General features: G+C 41.4%; 1 protein-coding gene across 2 annotated transcripts in view; it reads right to left on the minus strand.

The window, feature by feature from the left end:
* The window catches only part of ccser1 (coiled-coil serine-rich protein 1), a 105,901-nt gene extending 87,837 nt beyond the window's left edge, over window positions 1-18,064 (minus strand). The window contains exons 1-5 of one of the 2 annotated variants that reach the window (XM_034541587.1): window positions 17,860-18,064; window positions 12,081-13,086; window positions 10,665-11,082; window positions 7,487-7,671; window positions 739-829 (exon numbers count right to left, since the gene is read on the minus strand). In XM_034541587.1, coding sequence (XP_034397478.1) covers window positions 739-829; window positions 7,487-7,671; window positions 10,665-11,082; window positions 12,081-13,061 — 1,675 coding nt within the window. In that variant the 5' untranslated portion in view covers window positions 13,062-13,086; window positions 17,860-18,064. Of the gene's footprint in view, window positions 1-738; window positions 830-7,486; window positions 7,672-10,664; window positions 11,083-12,080; window positions 13,087-14,366; window positions 14,464-17,859 lie in introns of those variants that run through there. The other variant, XM_034541588.1, reaches the window with a different exon arrangement.
* Window positions 18,065-18,281: the final 217 nt, after the last annotated feature.

Here is an 18,281-nt window from a genome sequence, read left to right on the forward strand (position 1 = left end):
GCTCCTGCAAGGAATGATTAAAATAACAATAGTGCTTGCAAATGCGATCAATCACTTCACTTCACGACGTCTCCTCACAGCAGTCAAATAGTGGATTCCCTCTTAAGACACAAATAAGTTTAAAAAATGTGCACATGAATGTGTGGTTGTTGTGTGCTTACAGCCAACCACCACACTGTGTTTGGCCCTCCATGCTGCACACGAGCAATAAGTCTCCTCTGACAGTCATGTGTCAACCATGAGGCATGTCAGGAGGAGTGTGACTCAAATGCCAAAACAACAAACGGAGATGAATTGCTGTAAATGAGGCAGCTACTCCAAAGCCGCGGCATATGTTAAAATAACCAGGGAGAGTGCTGGTGTCATGTTTTAAGGGGAGGGAGTAGAGGTGGCATTATGGGGGCAAAGACAAAGAGAGAGAAAGGGAGCAAGGAAGAGAGAAGGAAGGAAAAGTGAATGGGGGGTGTGTGAGGAAATGTTCACTTGAAGGATTGGGAGATAAAATATCTGTATGCGACTCTCTTGATTGTAATGGTTTCTTTCCAAGAACCTTAAACTTCTTTCCAGAGGAACAGCTACACAATGATTGGACATTGTGCATGTTGCTTTAACCTAACACCTACAGTATTGTAGTAATTGTAAAGTAAGTACCGACACATAAACATGTAAATGGTCGTATGCTTCCCCCGCCATGAAGGCCTTTGTGTAAAGATCCTTAAGTGGAGAAATAAGAATTACCGTGTCGATGTCGCTGATCGTCAGAAAGGTCCAGGTCCAACATGAGGTCATCTTCATCCAGCTCTGATGAACCCAGGTAGTTTAAAACATCCTGCAGAGACAAAGAAAAACACCAACGCTTAAACTAAACAATTTAGAAACAATCGCAGCAGTGATATTATAATCATATTACTATGATTATGTTGTTTATTTGCTAAATTCCTAATATAGATATGATGATCAGTTTTAATGAAAAATGTTTTTTAAAAAAAAGTTATCCAGGTTTTAATGACATTTTCTTTTTTAAAGTAATCCAGGTGGATCAATTCAGAAAAAGATTCTCCAAATAGAAAACAACACTACAGTAGCAATCAACATTAGTCATAACATTTGTGTGTGTGTGTGTGTGTGTGTGTGTTTTCTCTAATGAATCAAATAGAGGTTTAATTAAATGCAGACGTCAGTAGTTCTCGGGAATCCAGCAATAGTAAATCCAGTTTCCACATGTTTTACAAACCTCCGTGAATTATAAACAGTATTCCGACTCACATTATAGTTTTGTTATACCTTCAAAAGTCTGAAGACAGAAACAGAAATTACAAACAACTTTTGACTATAGTAAGTCACGACTTAATGCTCCCCACAAAATCTGTATTTGCAACCTTTCAGTAAATGCTCCCATGTTCTTGGTATTATTAGTATTATTATGAGGTTACAATGACGCCTGATGCTTCCTTTGGTTCAGCTGTATTTCAAAAGTCAATGCTGCCATCTGATGGTCATCAGAAGGAAACCCACTGCAGAGTAAATCTCTCTGTCATATAAGATATATATCAAGTCGGTGATGCTTACAGAGCACTTAAGATTGGTTAAAAGGACCTTGTCTGAAGTGCTCAAATTAAACCCTGAAACCAAAGCAAATATCAGGAGCCCCAAACTACTATCCGCCAGTCTCATGGAGTACCAGCAGATGCAGCCGGATCTGAAAATCCATTCACCAACTCTGTTGAGCTCTCATCACTGTTGTCTGGACAAACACAACCTCAGAGCCACACGCTTGTATTGATCTGTATTCAACCAAAGTGCTCAGTGTCATGCCGAACTATTGAAAAAAAAAAAACGAATTTCCACACAACTAAATCAATGTTCTTTAAAGCCATACCTATATGAAGCCATTGCGGTCTATGTACTGTGTGAGTGCGTGACACAATATTACTGCTTTTTCACCAGATGCTCGGCGCAGTTACCATCGGAAGAAAAAAAAAAGACCAGGATACTTTTCAGTGTCATGCAATTGAACAGAAGAAGTCATTTCAGGCATAAAAGCTAATAGCTAAAAAGAGGTATTGGAAAAGAAATGAAGACCCATACCGTGCAGTACTATTGCACACAGAGTTCATTTGAAGCTAAATTACCCATTTTAATGGGCCCCTCTAACCATAGAAATGTATTAATATGATTTTACAACCCAGAGATGTCACCTTTTTACCTCGCTTATGTGACTTGAGTGAGTTGATAGAGATAATATCAGATGCAGGTCTCGTTAACAGATGGCTCCATCTCTTAACTGCCTAGCAGAATGACATCCAAAACAGGGAGAAGAGGAAGCAGGAGGTTCTTCTCCGTCCATTAAAATCTGCTGGTTTCTGTTCACACTCTGCGGATCCGGGGGCTCCGGGGTGATAATTGCATTCAGCTTATAATAGAGAGATTTTGCTTTGCAGCCAGGTATTACGGCTTCTAGCGATGGGAAATATGCGGAGGTACAAATGACTCTCATTCTGTACGAGCAGACGCTTCACAGCGAGGTGTGTTTACGATGCGCCAAAGGGAGCGAAGGATTGAATGTCCAGTGAGATTGAATATCTGTTGTTAAACGAAAAGACAGAACAGGTTTGTACCCACACTGCCTCCCCTACATGTGTTATTTACTCAAACTATGTCCTCCTATCAACACGGAAGAATCACTCATCCCAAAGCAAAACTAAATTTCACACTCAAAATTGAAGCGAGACAAATATTACATCCCGGTGCTTTATACTGTTGACTTTGTTAGCAACATAATCCATAATGCCACTATGGCTGTACATTTGTGGTACATACTTAAATTCAGGATTTTTTTATTACATTTGTATAGTCGACAACTTTATGAGGGCATGTCATCACTGAGGCTGTTGAAGCGGAAAATATCACTGCAGTCATAAATTAGAGTGAGCTATCTACATTTCCTACTTCTGCAATTTGTAGTCTGGTCATGAAGAGGATTTCTAGAAGATTAAGTACTTAATAAGGACATATTCTTCCGCATGTCTATTGACCTTTTTATGACATTTTGACATACAGTAGGAAAAGCACAGGTGTGATTGATAACGTGAAATAATGTCATCCTATTTGGGCATTGTGCAAGCTAGAGGAATGGTTCACGGTGCGGTTCACACTTGATTTAGAGCCCTATTTATTCATATGCAGAGAGACGCGTTTGCCTCTGTTGCTTCTTGGAGCGTTCAATTTGCTTGATCTTTGACCTGCGGAATGGTGTAACAACCAGTGAAAGAGAGGGTGCGGGATTGACCTCTCATTTGGGAAATGTTGTCTCTTCATATTCTTGTTTTATAACTGCAGAACGAGAAATATTGCAGTGAATGCAAGGACAGTCAGAGATGAAAGGGAAGTGGTTGAGAAGAAACTGTGGGGAGTGCTGTTGTTTGCCCACCAGCCATTCTCCCTCGTGAATGCCTCGCCCTACCAACGCCACCTCCTATCCGGCCTGCTTTTCACCACACTGGCGCACATTCACTGGGACCCACCATCATTTGTTACATCTGTGCTTCATCTGCAACGACTGGTCCAAATGAAAATGGTATACTGTTGTCTAGGAGAGTCACAGAAGATGGTATGCAGTTGTGAGCCCTAAAGCTGATGAATCTTGAGCACTATAAAGTATATTTAACTAAATAGAACCGTACATTTGGAAGTGAACATTCGAACAAGGCATTGGATTAAGTTATGACTGCACATTAGCACCGTGCAATTACATTGAATGAACACCCGACTGCTCCGACATGATCAAAAAGCGTTTAAAAGGATCGTCTATGAGCTCTTTAGCCACATTGCTTCGGATGATCAGAAGTTTCAGTGAATTAAAAGAAACATCCGTTGCTACAGCAGAGGTAGTCAATTCCAGTCCTCGAGGGATGGAGTCCTGCAGACTCTTGTTCCTCTCTAAAAGCTAATGAGCCCCTAATTGACTATCAACTCCAGGTACACTTACATTTGATTAGCCTCGACACTGTTCAATGATTTCAAAAAGAACACATTTAGAATATGAACAAGAACGTATCTTGATATAATCACCATGATGTATGAAACATACCCAGTTATAATGAGAGCGTTAACCATTGGATGCAATATTAGAAGCTATTTCTAAGTGTGTGTGAGCATGCTGGTATTTTCCGAACAGAAGTGGTGTGAACATGAAGTCCATATCTTATAATAAGGTTGTTTTGTTTACTGATTTCATTAGAAATATGCTAAATGAATGCAGATTATTGTTGATAAGGATATGCAGCACATAGACTGTTGAGAACCACATTAATTGCGCAATTACCTTAATTCCCATAAAATGAAATCAGGATTTAATCATGTGATAATTATAATATATAATAGCAAATGGTTATGTATTAGTCTCGATATATGGCTTATGGAGCTCTACTGTGTGACCAGTTGGCATTAAGAGACCCGGCATCCGAGAAAATGATGTGAAATTTGATTTGATTTATTGTGTGTGAAATATCTGTGGCTGCCATGATGCCGTTGTGCAAAGTCAGCATTCAACCCCAATATCATACAAACATCCTCATTATTTCTAGATTCGAAAGCCAAATTCTGTCTGTGAGAGGAAGTGAATCGTTGTCTGTTCTATGATTAATACAAGTGTCGTTTATGATATCTGGCCTTTTTCCGAGGAGGCAATCAGCCTCGAGGATGTGAGAAACCAGAGGCAGCCTCGTTACAACGCCACCGAGCTGCCGAGCAACTGTTGATGAGCACGAGTATCGCAGTCAAAGTGAAGTGGATTACAGTTGAACTGTGTCGCCGTGCACGTCGATCCAATTACAAACAAAAGTGCATGTTCACAGTTCAGCTTCTGTCTGAGATGAGAAAGAAGTTCCTGTAAAGTTGTTCTTTGTTCTGCAATTGAATGTAATCACCGTCGGTCTGCCAAAACAGTGTCACAGCTGTCACTCAGAAACTTATGAGCAACTGACAAAAAGTATATGCTGGTAAAAAATAAAATATCTCGCGGTGTCCCAAAGGGATATCCAAAGAACAATAACTACTGGAATGAGATCAGCGAACAGCTCAAGCAAACACAGCCTTACTTTAGCTTCACAGAGCTAGCGCCTCGCAGTCGATATCCGGGAATTCAACAGAATATGTATTTTTATTGCAAACCTAATCTTTTTTTTTTTTTTTTGCTTTATGATAGTTAGATTGTGTCTGGGCTGTAATGAAACAGCGATCCACTTTGCATACTGTTTGGTACGGTGTGCTCTGGTTGGCTCTGAACTGGTGCGACGTCCATCGGCCACATTGCCGATGTCACTAACTTTGAACCGCGTTTTAGATTCCTTTTATTCTGGTTTAAGTTGTTTATTTACTTATAATCAAATAATTCTGCTTGTTGTTGCCTGTTATTCGATCATTTCTCAGACCGCGCTGTAACCTTTATTCATGCATTTGCTTCCCCTCTTATTCTACTGTAGCTTGTTTTTATATTCTAGGCTCTTGGAATTGAATGACTGCTTTAATTTTATTTGTAATGTCTTTTTTTTTTTTACGATGTGTTTCTATGGCACTTTGTCTCAATGCTTTTGATGTTTTATGTAAATCGTTTAAATTGCCTTGTTGCTGAAATATGCTCTATAAATAAACTGCCTCAAAGCAGAAGTCTCAGGTGTGTCGGTCAAGACTTTGGAGGTGCCCTCTGCTAACCAACAACATGTTGTCAAGCTAAAAGAAAGAGGAGAAGTTGTGCTACCTAATTTGAAATTCCAACGCTTTCTGCACAACTTCAGCCCCTGAAGGGCCCTTCAAGGGGCCGAGGAAGGAAAGGAAGAGATTACTCCACGTTTGGTGAAGTGTGAGCCAAGAAGAAGGTGCAGTCTGTAAAGTACATAGCACAGTAATAGTGTGTGTCCCTGCCCTTTTCTAATCTCTTTGTTGACACCTATAGTCCCTGGCAAAATGAATGGGATTGACTTAAACGAGCTTTCCTCCCACAGAGCTTGTGTGTGTGTTGTAAGAAAACCAACCAATACACAATAGTAGCTATAACCGTTCCCCAGAAACAAATGTGGGTATGTAGCGCGCATCAACAAAGACGGGAGCAATGTCGGTTTGACAGCCGCAGCAACAAAAGAAAAGAAGCAAAAACAGGGCGTACTTCTTAAATCATACAGATGACTGAAGAAGTTTTTTAAAGTACTTCATCCGTTCACAGTCCCACTGAACTAGATTTCAGGGCTTCGCCTTCGATTTAGCTTTCAATGTTCACTGTGTGTTTTTCACATTCATGCGAACACACTTACAGTATAACTTATTTACAGATTCTCCCGTTTCCCTCGAGCTGTTGAATATCTGAACTGAGTGACACATTAAGATGTGAGGTGGAAGCTTGTTATGGTTGAGTCAATACGGCGCTGCAGATCACCGGCACTTCTCGCTTAGCTCCATTTGAACATCTCAAAATGAGTTTAAGTGAAGTCAGTGTCTGAGATTAACAGAATCTTCAATTAAATTGCTCTAAATGTACACTGGCACAATTCATTTAAAATCAAACCGGATTGAACAAATACGTGTTTGTTTGGGGTTTTTTTTATATTCAAAGTGAGTGAAAATGAAAAGCGTTATTTTAGTGGATCAAAGCTGCAAAGTATGGCAAAGTGCACTCTGCCTGGTTTTTCCCAGGGTCTGGTCAGAGGCATGGGCACTGGTTGAGATTAGACACAATCTCCTATCATACAGTATATGTATGTATGTGTGTGTGTGTGTGTGTGTGTGTGTGTGTGTGTGTGTGTGTGTGTGTGTGTGTGTGTGTGTGTGCTAGCAGCTGGTTACAATTGTGGTCAATTACAGTCACTCTTTTCATCCCCAGGGCTCTTCCTGGAACGATGCACTGGCAATTTGGTAATCCAGTACGGAGGTTTCCGGTTATATACTGTATATGCAGAGTTGTAAGTGTGACTACAAAGCAACCTAAATAAACTGCTAAGATGGTGGTGAAGTTGGATTTAAGTCTGTGGACATATTACATATCTGTTTGTACAATTCCCACATGTACAGATGCTCTATAACTACCACTATACACTCAGTGCATTATTTGTGTCACTATTCAAAAAATGTGTAAAGATAGATGTATTTTTTCCTTCTTCTGCGTCTGGGACATATAACTTGTATTTCCTTCATTAAATCTGGGCAAATGTATTACTGCCCTGTAACTGCACAACCATGTATTCCTATTTGATCATGTTGTGTCTCTTTACATTAGATCTTATTTTCTACTCTAGTTGATTTTAATCTTTTTCGTCCTTGTTTTTTAAATGTTGTTCAAGTGCCTCTCTGTGTGTGTGTGTGTGTGTGTGTGTGTGTGTGTATGTGTGTGTGTGTGTGTGTGTGTGTGTGTGTGTGTGTGTGTGTGTGTAGTTGTGTTTTCATGGTATAATCTAGGGGCTCATTTATCAAATCACACACACAGCTCAAGACCTACCAGACTTCCCAGTTTGGAGGATGAGGAGTTGTTTCTCTGTTTGAGCAGACCACATCCCTCCATGCCCGGGGCATCTCTTTGGTTTCCATGGATACGAGGCCCACCTGCCCCCTCAGACGAGGAGCGAAGACGCCTCTCCATCCGCATCACCTCGTGATAGGGGCTGACACTGCTACACAGAGAGGCTGGAGAAAAGGAATAAATAACGAGAGGAAGAGAGTCAAATAGATGGAAGAATCAAGGAGAAACAAGTCAACAGTGATCCCACAGAAAAAAGACATAATCATATTTGTATTACATTTCCAAATAGCTTTTTTTATGAAAATTATAGGGCATTTCAAATTGAGTCAACTCTTCCCTTTGCTTCACAAAGGGAAGAGTTGACTCTTCAGCCGTATTGCTTTTGGTAAAATGATTTTATTACCTGCTTTGTAATAATAAAGTTGTATAAACAAGCGTGCTGTGTAACAATACAATTAGAGAATGAATGTGAGATTTCACAGGCAATAAATACTGTTCACAAACAGACCATTGCTCTTTTGCTCTATTGAGATAATGAATAAATAAGACAGACAATCCCACGTTGTCTCATGAGGCAAAAGGTTATAGGACATTATTTAAAAACAGCACTTCATGCCAACCTTTTTCTCTCTTCCTCTTTTGCTCGCTCACACACACACACACACACACACGCGCGCGCACACACAGCTTCCCTTATATGTTTGTGTCTGTCTCCTTGTCTTTGTTCTTGTGAACTCACTCTGAACAAAACTAATGGTTATTTGCACTTTTTTGGCTTCGCACTGAGCAAAACCGAACATTGAGAAAGCCCAGTCATTACCACGTCTCCTTGTGTATTCAACCATTTTACTAGCGGCTCCGTCCTTTTCAACAAGACGCGGGGCCTCACATACCAGAGGCTTGTGACGCTGATCGCAAACATGGAAATATTCAAATTCTGTCTTTGTGGAGTCAAGACAAGCTCTGCCTGTTTTAAAACTCTAATAATAATAATAATAATAATTGTATTCATACATGGCACTTTTCAAGCTTAAGCACAAAGTTATTTACAGATTAAAAGATTTACAGAAGAATAGTATGGAGATGGAGGGAAAAGTGCAAAATAAAGCAAGTGAAATAACTTTAAATAACAAATAAGATGCAAATATGAAGATATGATCTTGTATAAAACAGCTAATGGTCTAAAGTAGATAGAATGCACATAAAAATAATAAACTCTTACATTTAACAAATGAATAAAGTATCTATCTATCTATCAGTTTAAAACAGATAAATGTGCCAAATACATGGTGAGTGCCTATGAAAAGAAAAAAAATGACGATACTAAAACAAGCACAATGTAACTATGTAATGAAAATATATTTGAAATAAAACACCATCAAACAGTAATATAAAGACAAAACATGAATTATATGATAATGGAAAAAGAAAACATTGTTAATTTTAGGCCATCTTGTAAAAGTGAGTGTGAAGGAGGCACTTACAGGCTGGGCTGTGAGGGGTTAAAACATATTTAATATGATCTGGAGCCAGACAATGAATGGCCTTGTGGGCAATTAACAAAATCAGAAATGTATTAAACGTAATGCGATGCTAAGATTGAAATGACGAGACCTCCAAGATGTACTTAATAATCTGGCTGCAGAGTTGTGGATAAATTGCAACTGTGTGACTGAGGTGGAGTGTACGCAGGTAGCAATAGAGTGACAGTCGTCCAGGCATGATGATATGAAACCATGTCCTAATGTTTTCGGTGACATACAAATTGAGCTAATTATGTGTGTTATGAATGATGTCAAAGGGAAACGCGTACAGTGAGAATTAAATCGGTCTCTTGAAGTGATGCTAATTAAATTCCTGTTTTCCAGGTAAGAGGAGCTCTTAAGTGGAAATTGTTTTCCACTTAAGGTTTTCCACTTAAGGTTGTCCGGAGTCTACAGCCAGTAATAAGTCATGTGGCGCAAGAATTCAAAATATTAAATTATATATATTAAAATAAATGATCACTTAGAAATTGGCTGTAGGTTTTTAGCCCTTTCAGAAGTGGCTGAAAGCAACGCCATCTTAAAAGGAGGCACACATTCAGCGGAGAGGGAACCTTCTATAATATTGAGCAGATGAGGTGTGACGGCGTCCATTATCCCGTTCAGTATTGTCACTCTGTATTCATTGATTTGTTGGCATCTTTTTTCAGATGAACTCTCAGAGTTACTGCTAGAAGTGACAGACACAAATACATTTCTCATTTTTATTTCCTTGTAATATTTGTAACATTTGGAAATATCCTCAACTTTTATCAGAATGTTCCATTTACTTATTTCACAATGAATTTTGGAATTTGTAAAAAAAAAAAAGGTGATGTGGTCCAAAGTAGTCATCATCAAGTGGAAACAAGCGGAGTAAGGCAAGAGTATAAGAATACTTTGATTATGATTAGCCCAGTTTGCACCACCTCCACTTACCCGTTTCCTGTGGGAATCTCCTCGAGAGGCTCCGTAATGAACGCTCAACTCTCTTTATTGGATATGCTGTTGTTCACACTTGTTCAGTGTTGAGGAGGTAATAAAACTCAGCAGCGGTGAAGGAGCCTCGAGCGTGGCATCGCTTCAAGCGCCTTTGAAAAAGTTTTTACCATCAAACTCGTTTTAGATAGAAATCATTATGAATGTTTTTGAAGAAAACATCACCAACACTTTAACTGGTAAACTAAATCGTGGTAAATGTAATTCATATCTGAAATGTTTAAGTTAGGAAATAAGTAGAGCGAAATAAAACACAGTATACATATTAAGCCACCAAACAAGTATAGAGGCCAAGTTTGTGTCTCTCTGCGTGTCAAAGTTATCATGCGGGAGCATAAATCCTTTTACTTTGTTTTTGGTAAAACACACAATTCGAATGATTAAGTTATTCTATTTTTATTTAAATACTTGCTTTAATTTAAAAAAAAATTCTAGTTAGATTTTATAAGCCGCTTAGAGCTAGTGTTAGGGAGTTAAAGATGCATAATAGGAGATTGGGAGCATCTCTCAACATGCGGACGCGACACCAAATAGTCCTTTCTTTTGATTTCTATTTTTTTTTTTTTTTTTTTTTTTAAAGGTGTTTTTTTTTTTTTTTCTGTGCATGTAAATCTGTGTTTGGACGAGTTTCATACCTGCATGTGGTTTCCTCAAATGAGAGGACCTCGGTTCGTGGCAGCCACAGAAGCTTCCTCGTTCTTGAATGGAGCGCACGTTTCTCGCCCTTCGTTCCGATTGCTCTGGATTAGAGTGACAACCCTCGCTGCGTGCCACACAGGCCTCGCTCTCACTTGTGGTCTCTTTGCGGCAACTGGCCTTCCTCTCCTCCACCAGCTCCATCCTCTCCTTTGCTGACACCTCATCCTGCGCTTCCTTTCTCTCCTCCTCTCTTTCCTGCCTCTCTTCCAGTGATTGTTCCCGCAGAGGCAGACAGGGGACAGCTGTCTCGGGCTCTGAGAGGGAAATGGCGGTCTCGTAGTCGGTGTTGTTTGCGGTGCTGGTGTCAGGGAGTAAAGGTTTCTCAGTGCTGGACTGGGCCGCAGTGAAGAAAACCTGAACAGAGCACATTTTGTTGAGAATTTGTATTAAAAAAAAAATTACAATGTTACCGTGAAATACAAGAACATTTGTGGACTCCAACCAGGCAAAGCGTTTACACACGAGAGAACCCACTGGAGCAGGCATTTAGTAGGGGGACATGTGTGTCCTCGTCCAGCAACGTGTGCATGTTTGCCCGGCAAGCCAGAGCACCAACCAATCAGCAGGCAGCTGGGGACGAGGCCTAGGTGTGTGTGAGCCGACACGCAGAGTTCTAAACCACCATGGCAGCTCCTGAAGAGGTTAGTGTAGATGCTTCAATGGCATCAGTTATATCAGAACTAGACAATATCATTTCGTCATTGGACCGCAGAGCAATAACAGAACTGAAGAGTTTGATTGACAGATGATTCATCCAATCACATTTTTTGTGCCTGCCCTTTTCAAAACATTTACAATGACCACTTCTCAGATGGTCCTTTGTAAAAAACATATTTAAAGAATGGTCGGGTCTGGTTCCACTCCCCGAAATAGAAAAGTCTTTGAAGGAGGAAATGTTGTGAGCACAAAGGTGTGAAATGTGGAGGGCAGTTCAGACAAGTGAGGGTTTTATTTTTCATGCCGCAGCTCTTTCAATAAACGGACTTTTCATGCGTGGCGCTCCATTTTCATGCTGCATTTCACAGACACGGTGGTCGTAAAAATATTCCTCTTTTATGTTTTTTGTGTTCTTTACTTCCATTATGTCAAGAACAACTTGACATAATGTCCAACTTGTGGTGGAATTGCCTATTCGTGAAGCACTAATGGCGCAATAAATAAATGTATTGTTCAGATATTGTTTCTCAAAATGTTGCTTTTTATCATGAAATTCATTCAGTTGCACTGGGATCACAAGCAACATTTTAACATGACGCATACCGTTTGTCTGTACTGATTAACCCAATCGATTCCAAAGCGCCGTAGATGATTAAGAACGTTTTTTAATAAAGAGTGTAAAACAAGAACACTACCTGGGAGGTGGAGACAGCCAAGCTGAAGTTCTCGGGAGCAGGCGGAGGTTCAGGTGGAGGTGTGTCAATAGGCAGCCCGGGCACAGAGGTGGACCCTGGGGCGAAACCAGGTCCGGGGCTGGGAGTTGGCAGGGCGTCCACCTCGGATGCAGAATCCTCTGTGATAGGGATGAACTCTGAAGGGGTGATGGCTGTGGTCTGGTCTTCTGATATCATAGGGGACTGGAGTGAGCTTTCACCCCCGGCACCAGGCAACTCTCCTGACCCCGACCCTGGGGAGAGCCCTCCTGCCCCCGGAGGAGCTATATTGGTGGAGCTCGGGGGTTCCAGATTCACTTCAGGAGGTCTGTGGTGATCCGAGGTCCGGGAGAAGCGGTGGTGAGCTGAGAATGACTTGGGCAGCAGCTGTTTCTTCCGTGACGACCGTTTGGTGTTATTACTCCCCCCGACGCTGTAGTCGTCGAGGAACCCAGAGTCGTCGCCCTCGTTGGCCCCCGAGCCGCTGATGCACTTTATAAACACATTTCGATTGGCTGTGGAGGAGGAAGAGGACACTTTTTCAAAATCCTCGGTCTGAGAGCGCGTGATCTTCTTTTGCTTGTGGCTGCCGAACCCAAACGAGTGCCGTGACTTGGGTCGCCCGGCACCCTCGCTGACTCCTGGCGTCGTCTGCTGGTTATTCCCATTCGCGTCGGTGCTCTGCGTCAGCGGGGGGGTGAGGTTCAGGTTGATAGGCTGGACACGTGGATCACTGTTCCGTTTCGCTGAGAAACTGAGGGAGGGGGCTCGGAAAAGGCTCCGGCGTTTCCCGGTACTGCCGGAACTGGAGTTGGTGCTGGAGGGCGAAGAGGTGTGGACGCCATTGCTCTGTCCGCCTGAAGATGGAGAGGAGGGGAGAGACTCCTGCCTCTTACTGCTGCTGCGGCGGAAGATCGGCAGGCGGGACACGAGCGTGGACCGGCGTGACCCTGATTCACCCATTTAGAAGCCGAGGCAGCGGGGCACTCTGAGGGAACAAACAAACACAACAGCACATCCACGTTAATTCACATTCAACATGGAGGGAAGAAGAAAAAAAAAAACCTGGCCAAAAAGATTAGATTTGTTTTTGGAAGTGATGAGGCACATAAATGTTGCACCGGTACAGGCAACCAAACTCCTTTTACAATAATATAAATAAGAGGAGCTTCAGCGTACAGACTGTTTAAGGTGAGAAATCTCACATTAACAGACCACATTCCCCACGCCGAATGAGTCAGAACAAATTGTTGCATCTGTTGCAAATGATGGTGTCGTGAGTAAACAAAAACAGTGTTGTTCACCCCGTTTCTCCTAGACTCTCAAATCTATTTTTCCCTGTGAAGTTTGTGTGATGAAAACAGTTTAACTGCCTGAAACCTTTTAGTTTTGCATAGCGCTCACGTGGTTACCTACTAAAATACTGAGCATAGTAGAGGTTCCGAAGGTGGAGTTTGGTTTGGTTTGGTACGTCCGTGCATGTCGAGAACCTTTTTTTCTTCTTCATTTTTAAGCCTAAACCTCCCTGCCATCTAAACAAAAAGGGACAACACAGTTCTTTTTTATATATATATTTGTGCTGAGGTAAAAAACAACATTCAGCACACAGATCTTAAGCCCCAAAGATTGTACATCCTAGTTCAGTCTGAGGATGAAAAGCAAGTCTGTACACGCTTAATGATTACATATTACAATTAACATTTATCTGACAGCTAAATCATTAAGAGACAGGACTGACCCAGAAGGAGAGGAAGAGAGACAAAATCCAAAAGGCAAACCATACAGTACTTTCTACAATGATGTAAGTGTTTGCAGACGTGCTCATAACTCAAACACAAAAAGTGCTGATTCTGATACAACGTGTTGTGTATGTATTGCTTAATAAATCAGTTACTGATGTAAAACATGTCAAAGAAGAAACAAAATCAGACTGGGAGCCCAATTTAAAGATTACCATCTTAAAAAGAGCCACGATAGAATAGAAAACAGAACTGAGAAAAGTTATAACGAGCATTAATTTCCTGGCCTAAGGCTCAGACACATTTGGAATAGTGACAATCAACTTGCATTAACTGCCTCTGAGAGTGAAACCTGAGATTGTACGACTCCAACACTGTGCCTCAAGGAATCCCCGCTTACAAAGGTCTTTATACATTTCACAATTAGCGAGCTCTTGAATATCAATTGAAATTAGAGCTTATTGTCTCACTGCTTCTAAGCGTTGAGTCACAGATGAAAAAGGAGACGTTCATTTCGGTAAATACTCACGTTTTCATTATTTTTCCTCTAATGAATTAGCCAAACAGTGACTACGTAGTCCTTGTAATGTTGACGAAGCTGCCTCTGTGAGAGCCGCTGGAGCATGTTGTCTTCGATCGCTGTGTAATAAGCTTACATTAACACCCTTTACTGAAGTGGCTTATGAGTGTGTCACCTCCTTCAAAGTAAAGTTGATCTAGTTGTAAATGAGCGGTGATGCAGTTTCTATTTTTACACAAAAGGTATCCCAGCTAAAAAAAACAAAACATAAAAAGCGTCAATGAATATTGCCACGGACCGAGGAAGCCAGAAAAACCTTTACAGTAATGACAATAACAACAATAAAATGTGTATACAGTCATCACAAAATGCAGTCATACTCTGGGCTGTCCTGTAGTTAAAAAATACACTGCAGGTAACTTTGTCAAACATTTGAGAATTCCTTCTTTTTTTTTTGACGAGTCAGCAGTTCAGCAGCGCTCAGATTAGTGGCTTATAGCACCACACAGACATTTGACCAGGCCGTGGCACTCTGACCTGCCTCATGAAGACGAGGTTAACAGATTAACATAGATTGAGAACACCTCTAACCAATCGGGTAATAAGAAAAGTCTCGTAAAGGGATGGCGTGTGGGTGTCCAGCATAATACAAACTCATGATGAGATGACGGGCGAAGCTAACTCACGTGAAGTGAATGTCCACGTTTAAGCTCACACAAATAATAATATAAGAGGAGCAAGAGAGGAAGGCCTGCACTTAAGCAGATGCTTATTTCCTCACTGGTCTGCCTCTGCACAAGAAGTGAGTCCACCTGTGTTGGAGAAGCAAATCATCTCACTTCCTCTTCCCTTTGCTTCACACTGCAGTTGAATGACAAAGCGCAGAGCAAACACAGTTTGATTTGCCGTGTCTCGGACTTCCACTTGTGGACTCACGAAATAAATGAAACACAATCAGAGTGGACTAACACTAAACTACCGTTTTGTTATTATCACTTCTGAACGTTTAATTTCCGTACAAGCAATGTTATAGTCCTACGCTAACCTCAGCCGTCTCTGGGATGTGGGAGGAAGCTGGAGAAAACCCGCGTTGACATGGGGGAGAACAAGCAAACTCAACACAGCCCGGCATCGAACCTCTTGCTGCGAGGCCAAAGTCCACTATACCACCATATGACCCCCCCTCCTATTATATATATACGGCTCCTTATATTATATATATATATATATATATATATATATATATATATATATATATATATATATATATATATATATATATATATGTGTATGTGTGTTCACAGATAGCTTCTGACAGCTTGCAGGACTTCTCTGAAACAACTGAGTTGTGGTGTCTGCACCATTTTTATTTGATTGCGGCGCCGTCGTTCCATTTCAAAACACAGAGTGTTGTGATGTAAGTTTTCACAAACAATACACAAAGTATGTTGGTAATGCATTGTTTGGAAATAAATGTATCTGGGAGAGCAGCCCCCTGCCATGCTCCTAATGATCACAGCATGTGCCAAAAACAAGTCGTTAATCCTGCTGGTTAGTTTGCATTGTCTTATCCCCCCACTCTCCAGTACGCCAGTTACATGATGAATCAGGAGGCTAATGTGTGGGTCCAGATTTTAGTGCATGATTACACATCTTTTCCGACTATACCTTGAATAAGACCGATTAGCACTTCAGTGGCACTTACTTATGGTATTTCTGTAGTTTGGGCTTTCTTGAATAAATGTTTCTTTCTTGATTCTTGTTGTTCTGACTTTGTTGAATGCACTTATTGTAAGTCGCTTTGGATAAAAGCGTCAGTTAAATGACATGAAATGTCATTACACTGCTTATCTGTCGGTTTGAAAGAATAAAAAGGTGTGCATGGGGTGTAACTGGGCGTTTCCTATAAAACAGGTTCTCCATTAGAGATTTTTTTCACAACAACTACAAACTAACTACAAAAACAATCTTCTAATACATGTTAAACAATTTCGTAGTTTCCTGGTGACTAATGTGGTATTTTGAGATTACTTTAAACAAATGTAACGCAGTGGCTTGACAAAAGTGAGGTATTCGTTTTAGCCTGGGAGGGGGATTGATTTTAGAAGGTGTGTTTCTTTGTTTTTTTATAGGAGGGTGTTAGCTGGCTTCACAGATGAGAGATCTCGAAAATCAAAATATCAACCAAAATGAACACAAAGATTTTGAGGAACACAATGTTAATGTGAATATGATGACCAGACAGATACATACGGTATTCACTGTTCATTTAACTCAGGTATAACATTATTGCGAAATTAAAATACCAGGAAACACAAATATACACTTAAGTCATCTTACAATAAGCAGATTATCAGAAGATGACGAATCTATCATCACTTCATCTATGTTCAATTAACATGTGTATGGCATAGCATATGTTCTCTGAACATGTGACAACCAGCTTGTTTGGCCTCACTAAAGAAACTATAATGTGTCACTTGTTTGTTAAAAATAAAAACACATGACACTTTGATACCGCATGGGTTACCAATGGACGCCATAGTGGCGGATAGAAACCCACGGTACGTTAAAGAAAACACATGCAAAACACAAGAAACACACAATCAAGGACTTTGACAGCACGTGCATCGCATTAAGAGAACATGGTGCAGACAATTAAAAAAAGAAACCCAAGCAAACAATACACACATGCCACAGAGACACACTGCACATTGGGAGAGAAAAAAACTAAAATATACAGAAGTGGTAGGGAAGACGCTGCTGGGATGGAGATTTAAAAGTATAACACAAATCTACACATAATGAGAATATTGTAATTCATATAAAACACACAGATGTGTGTCTAAGATGTGTAAGAGATGGTGAACACACTCTTTTCCCTGTTGTGTTAAACTAACAAGTCATAGTATATGAATACGATGTGATGATATGGCAGTGTCATGGCACACGCTAGAATAATGGCTTCTCCGTTTGCAATATGTTTTTTTAATATTTACACCAGCTGATGGTGTAGTGGCCCCGGGTAAGGATCAGGGATCCGGGTTCAGTACTGAAGCATCAATAAGTCACTGAATGGGCCTCAGCATGCTGGTTGGTGCTTACACTACAGTTGTTACAACTCTTCAACGGGCTCGGTTGCTTTTTTTATAATATTATTATTATTATTATTATTATTATTATTATTATTATTATGTCCAAGCTGAAGCCAGTTGTCAGAGAGACGCGGAGAGGTGACTGCACGTCGGCAGCAGCGGGACACCAACAACTGTCAACAGCGCCCGGGAGCCGTCGACCTGAAGCCAGCCTTAGCTAGCTGGTCAACCCGCTGACGCTCAACCGTCGCGAGGAGGCTAATGGCGATAATATATCGATACAGTGATGGCGTGTCGCTTCCTCCGAGCTGTAAAGGTCACCCGGTGTTCAGCGGGCACCGGCCGGTGGTTTCAGCCGTACTGGCTAAGCCGGGCAGCGGGGAGGACGGTCCGCGGCGGTACGTTACCTTCTGCGGGGGGTTCCCGGTGCCTCGACCGACGCCGCTCGGTGCGGAAAACGGCGGAATATATCTTCGCTTTTTTGTGGGTCATGCGAGTTATCGCCACCGAGGCGAGGACGTCTCGACGTGTACAGCGGCACCGGAATGGCACTGGAGGTGGCACTGCGCGTTGCACTGACGCCGATATTACACCTCAGTGACGTGGAGTCTCTCTTCCTCCTTCCGTCTCTTCCGCGTTGCGACGACAGGCCGCGAGCGTGCTCGGCGTGACGTCCTCCTCCGTCCTCCTCCGTCCTCCTCCTCCTCCTCCCTCTCCTCCCTCTACTCCTCCTTCTCCTCAGCATCCTGCAGCAGGTGGATGCACAAGTCCATCTTTCTGTGGCGAATACCCTTAATGAGTCGATCTTTAATCGATTCCTCTCATACAT

This window comes from Cyclopterus lumpus, chromosome 9 (genome assembly GCF_009769545.1).
Source record: "Cyclopterus lumpus isolate fCycLum1 chromosome 9, fCycLum1.pri, whole genome shotgun sequence".
Classification (NCBI taxonomy): domain Eukaryota; kingdom Metazoa; phylum Chordata; class Actinopteri; order Perciformes; family Cyclopteridae; genus Cyclopterus; species Cyclopterus lumpus.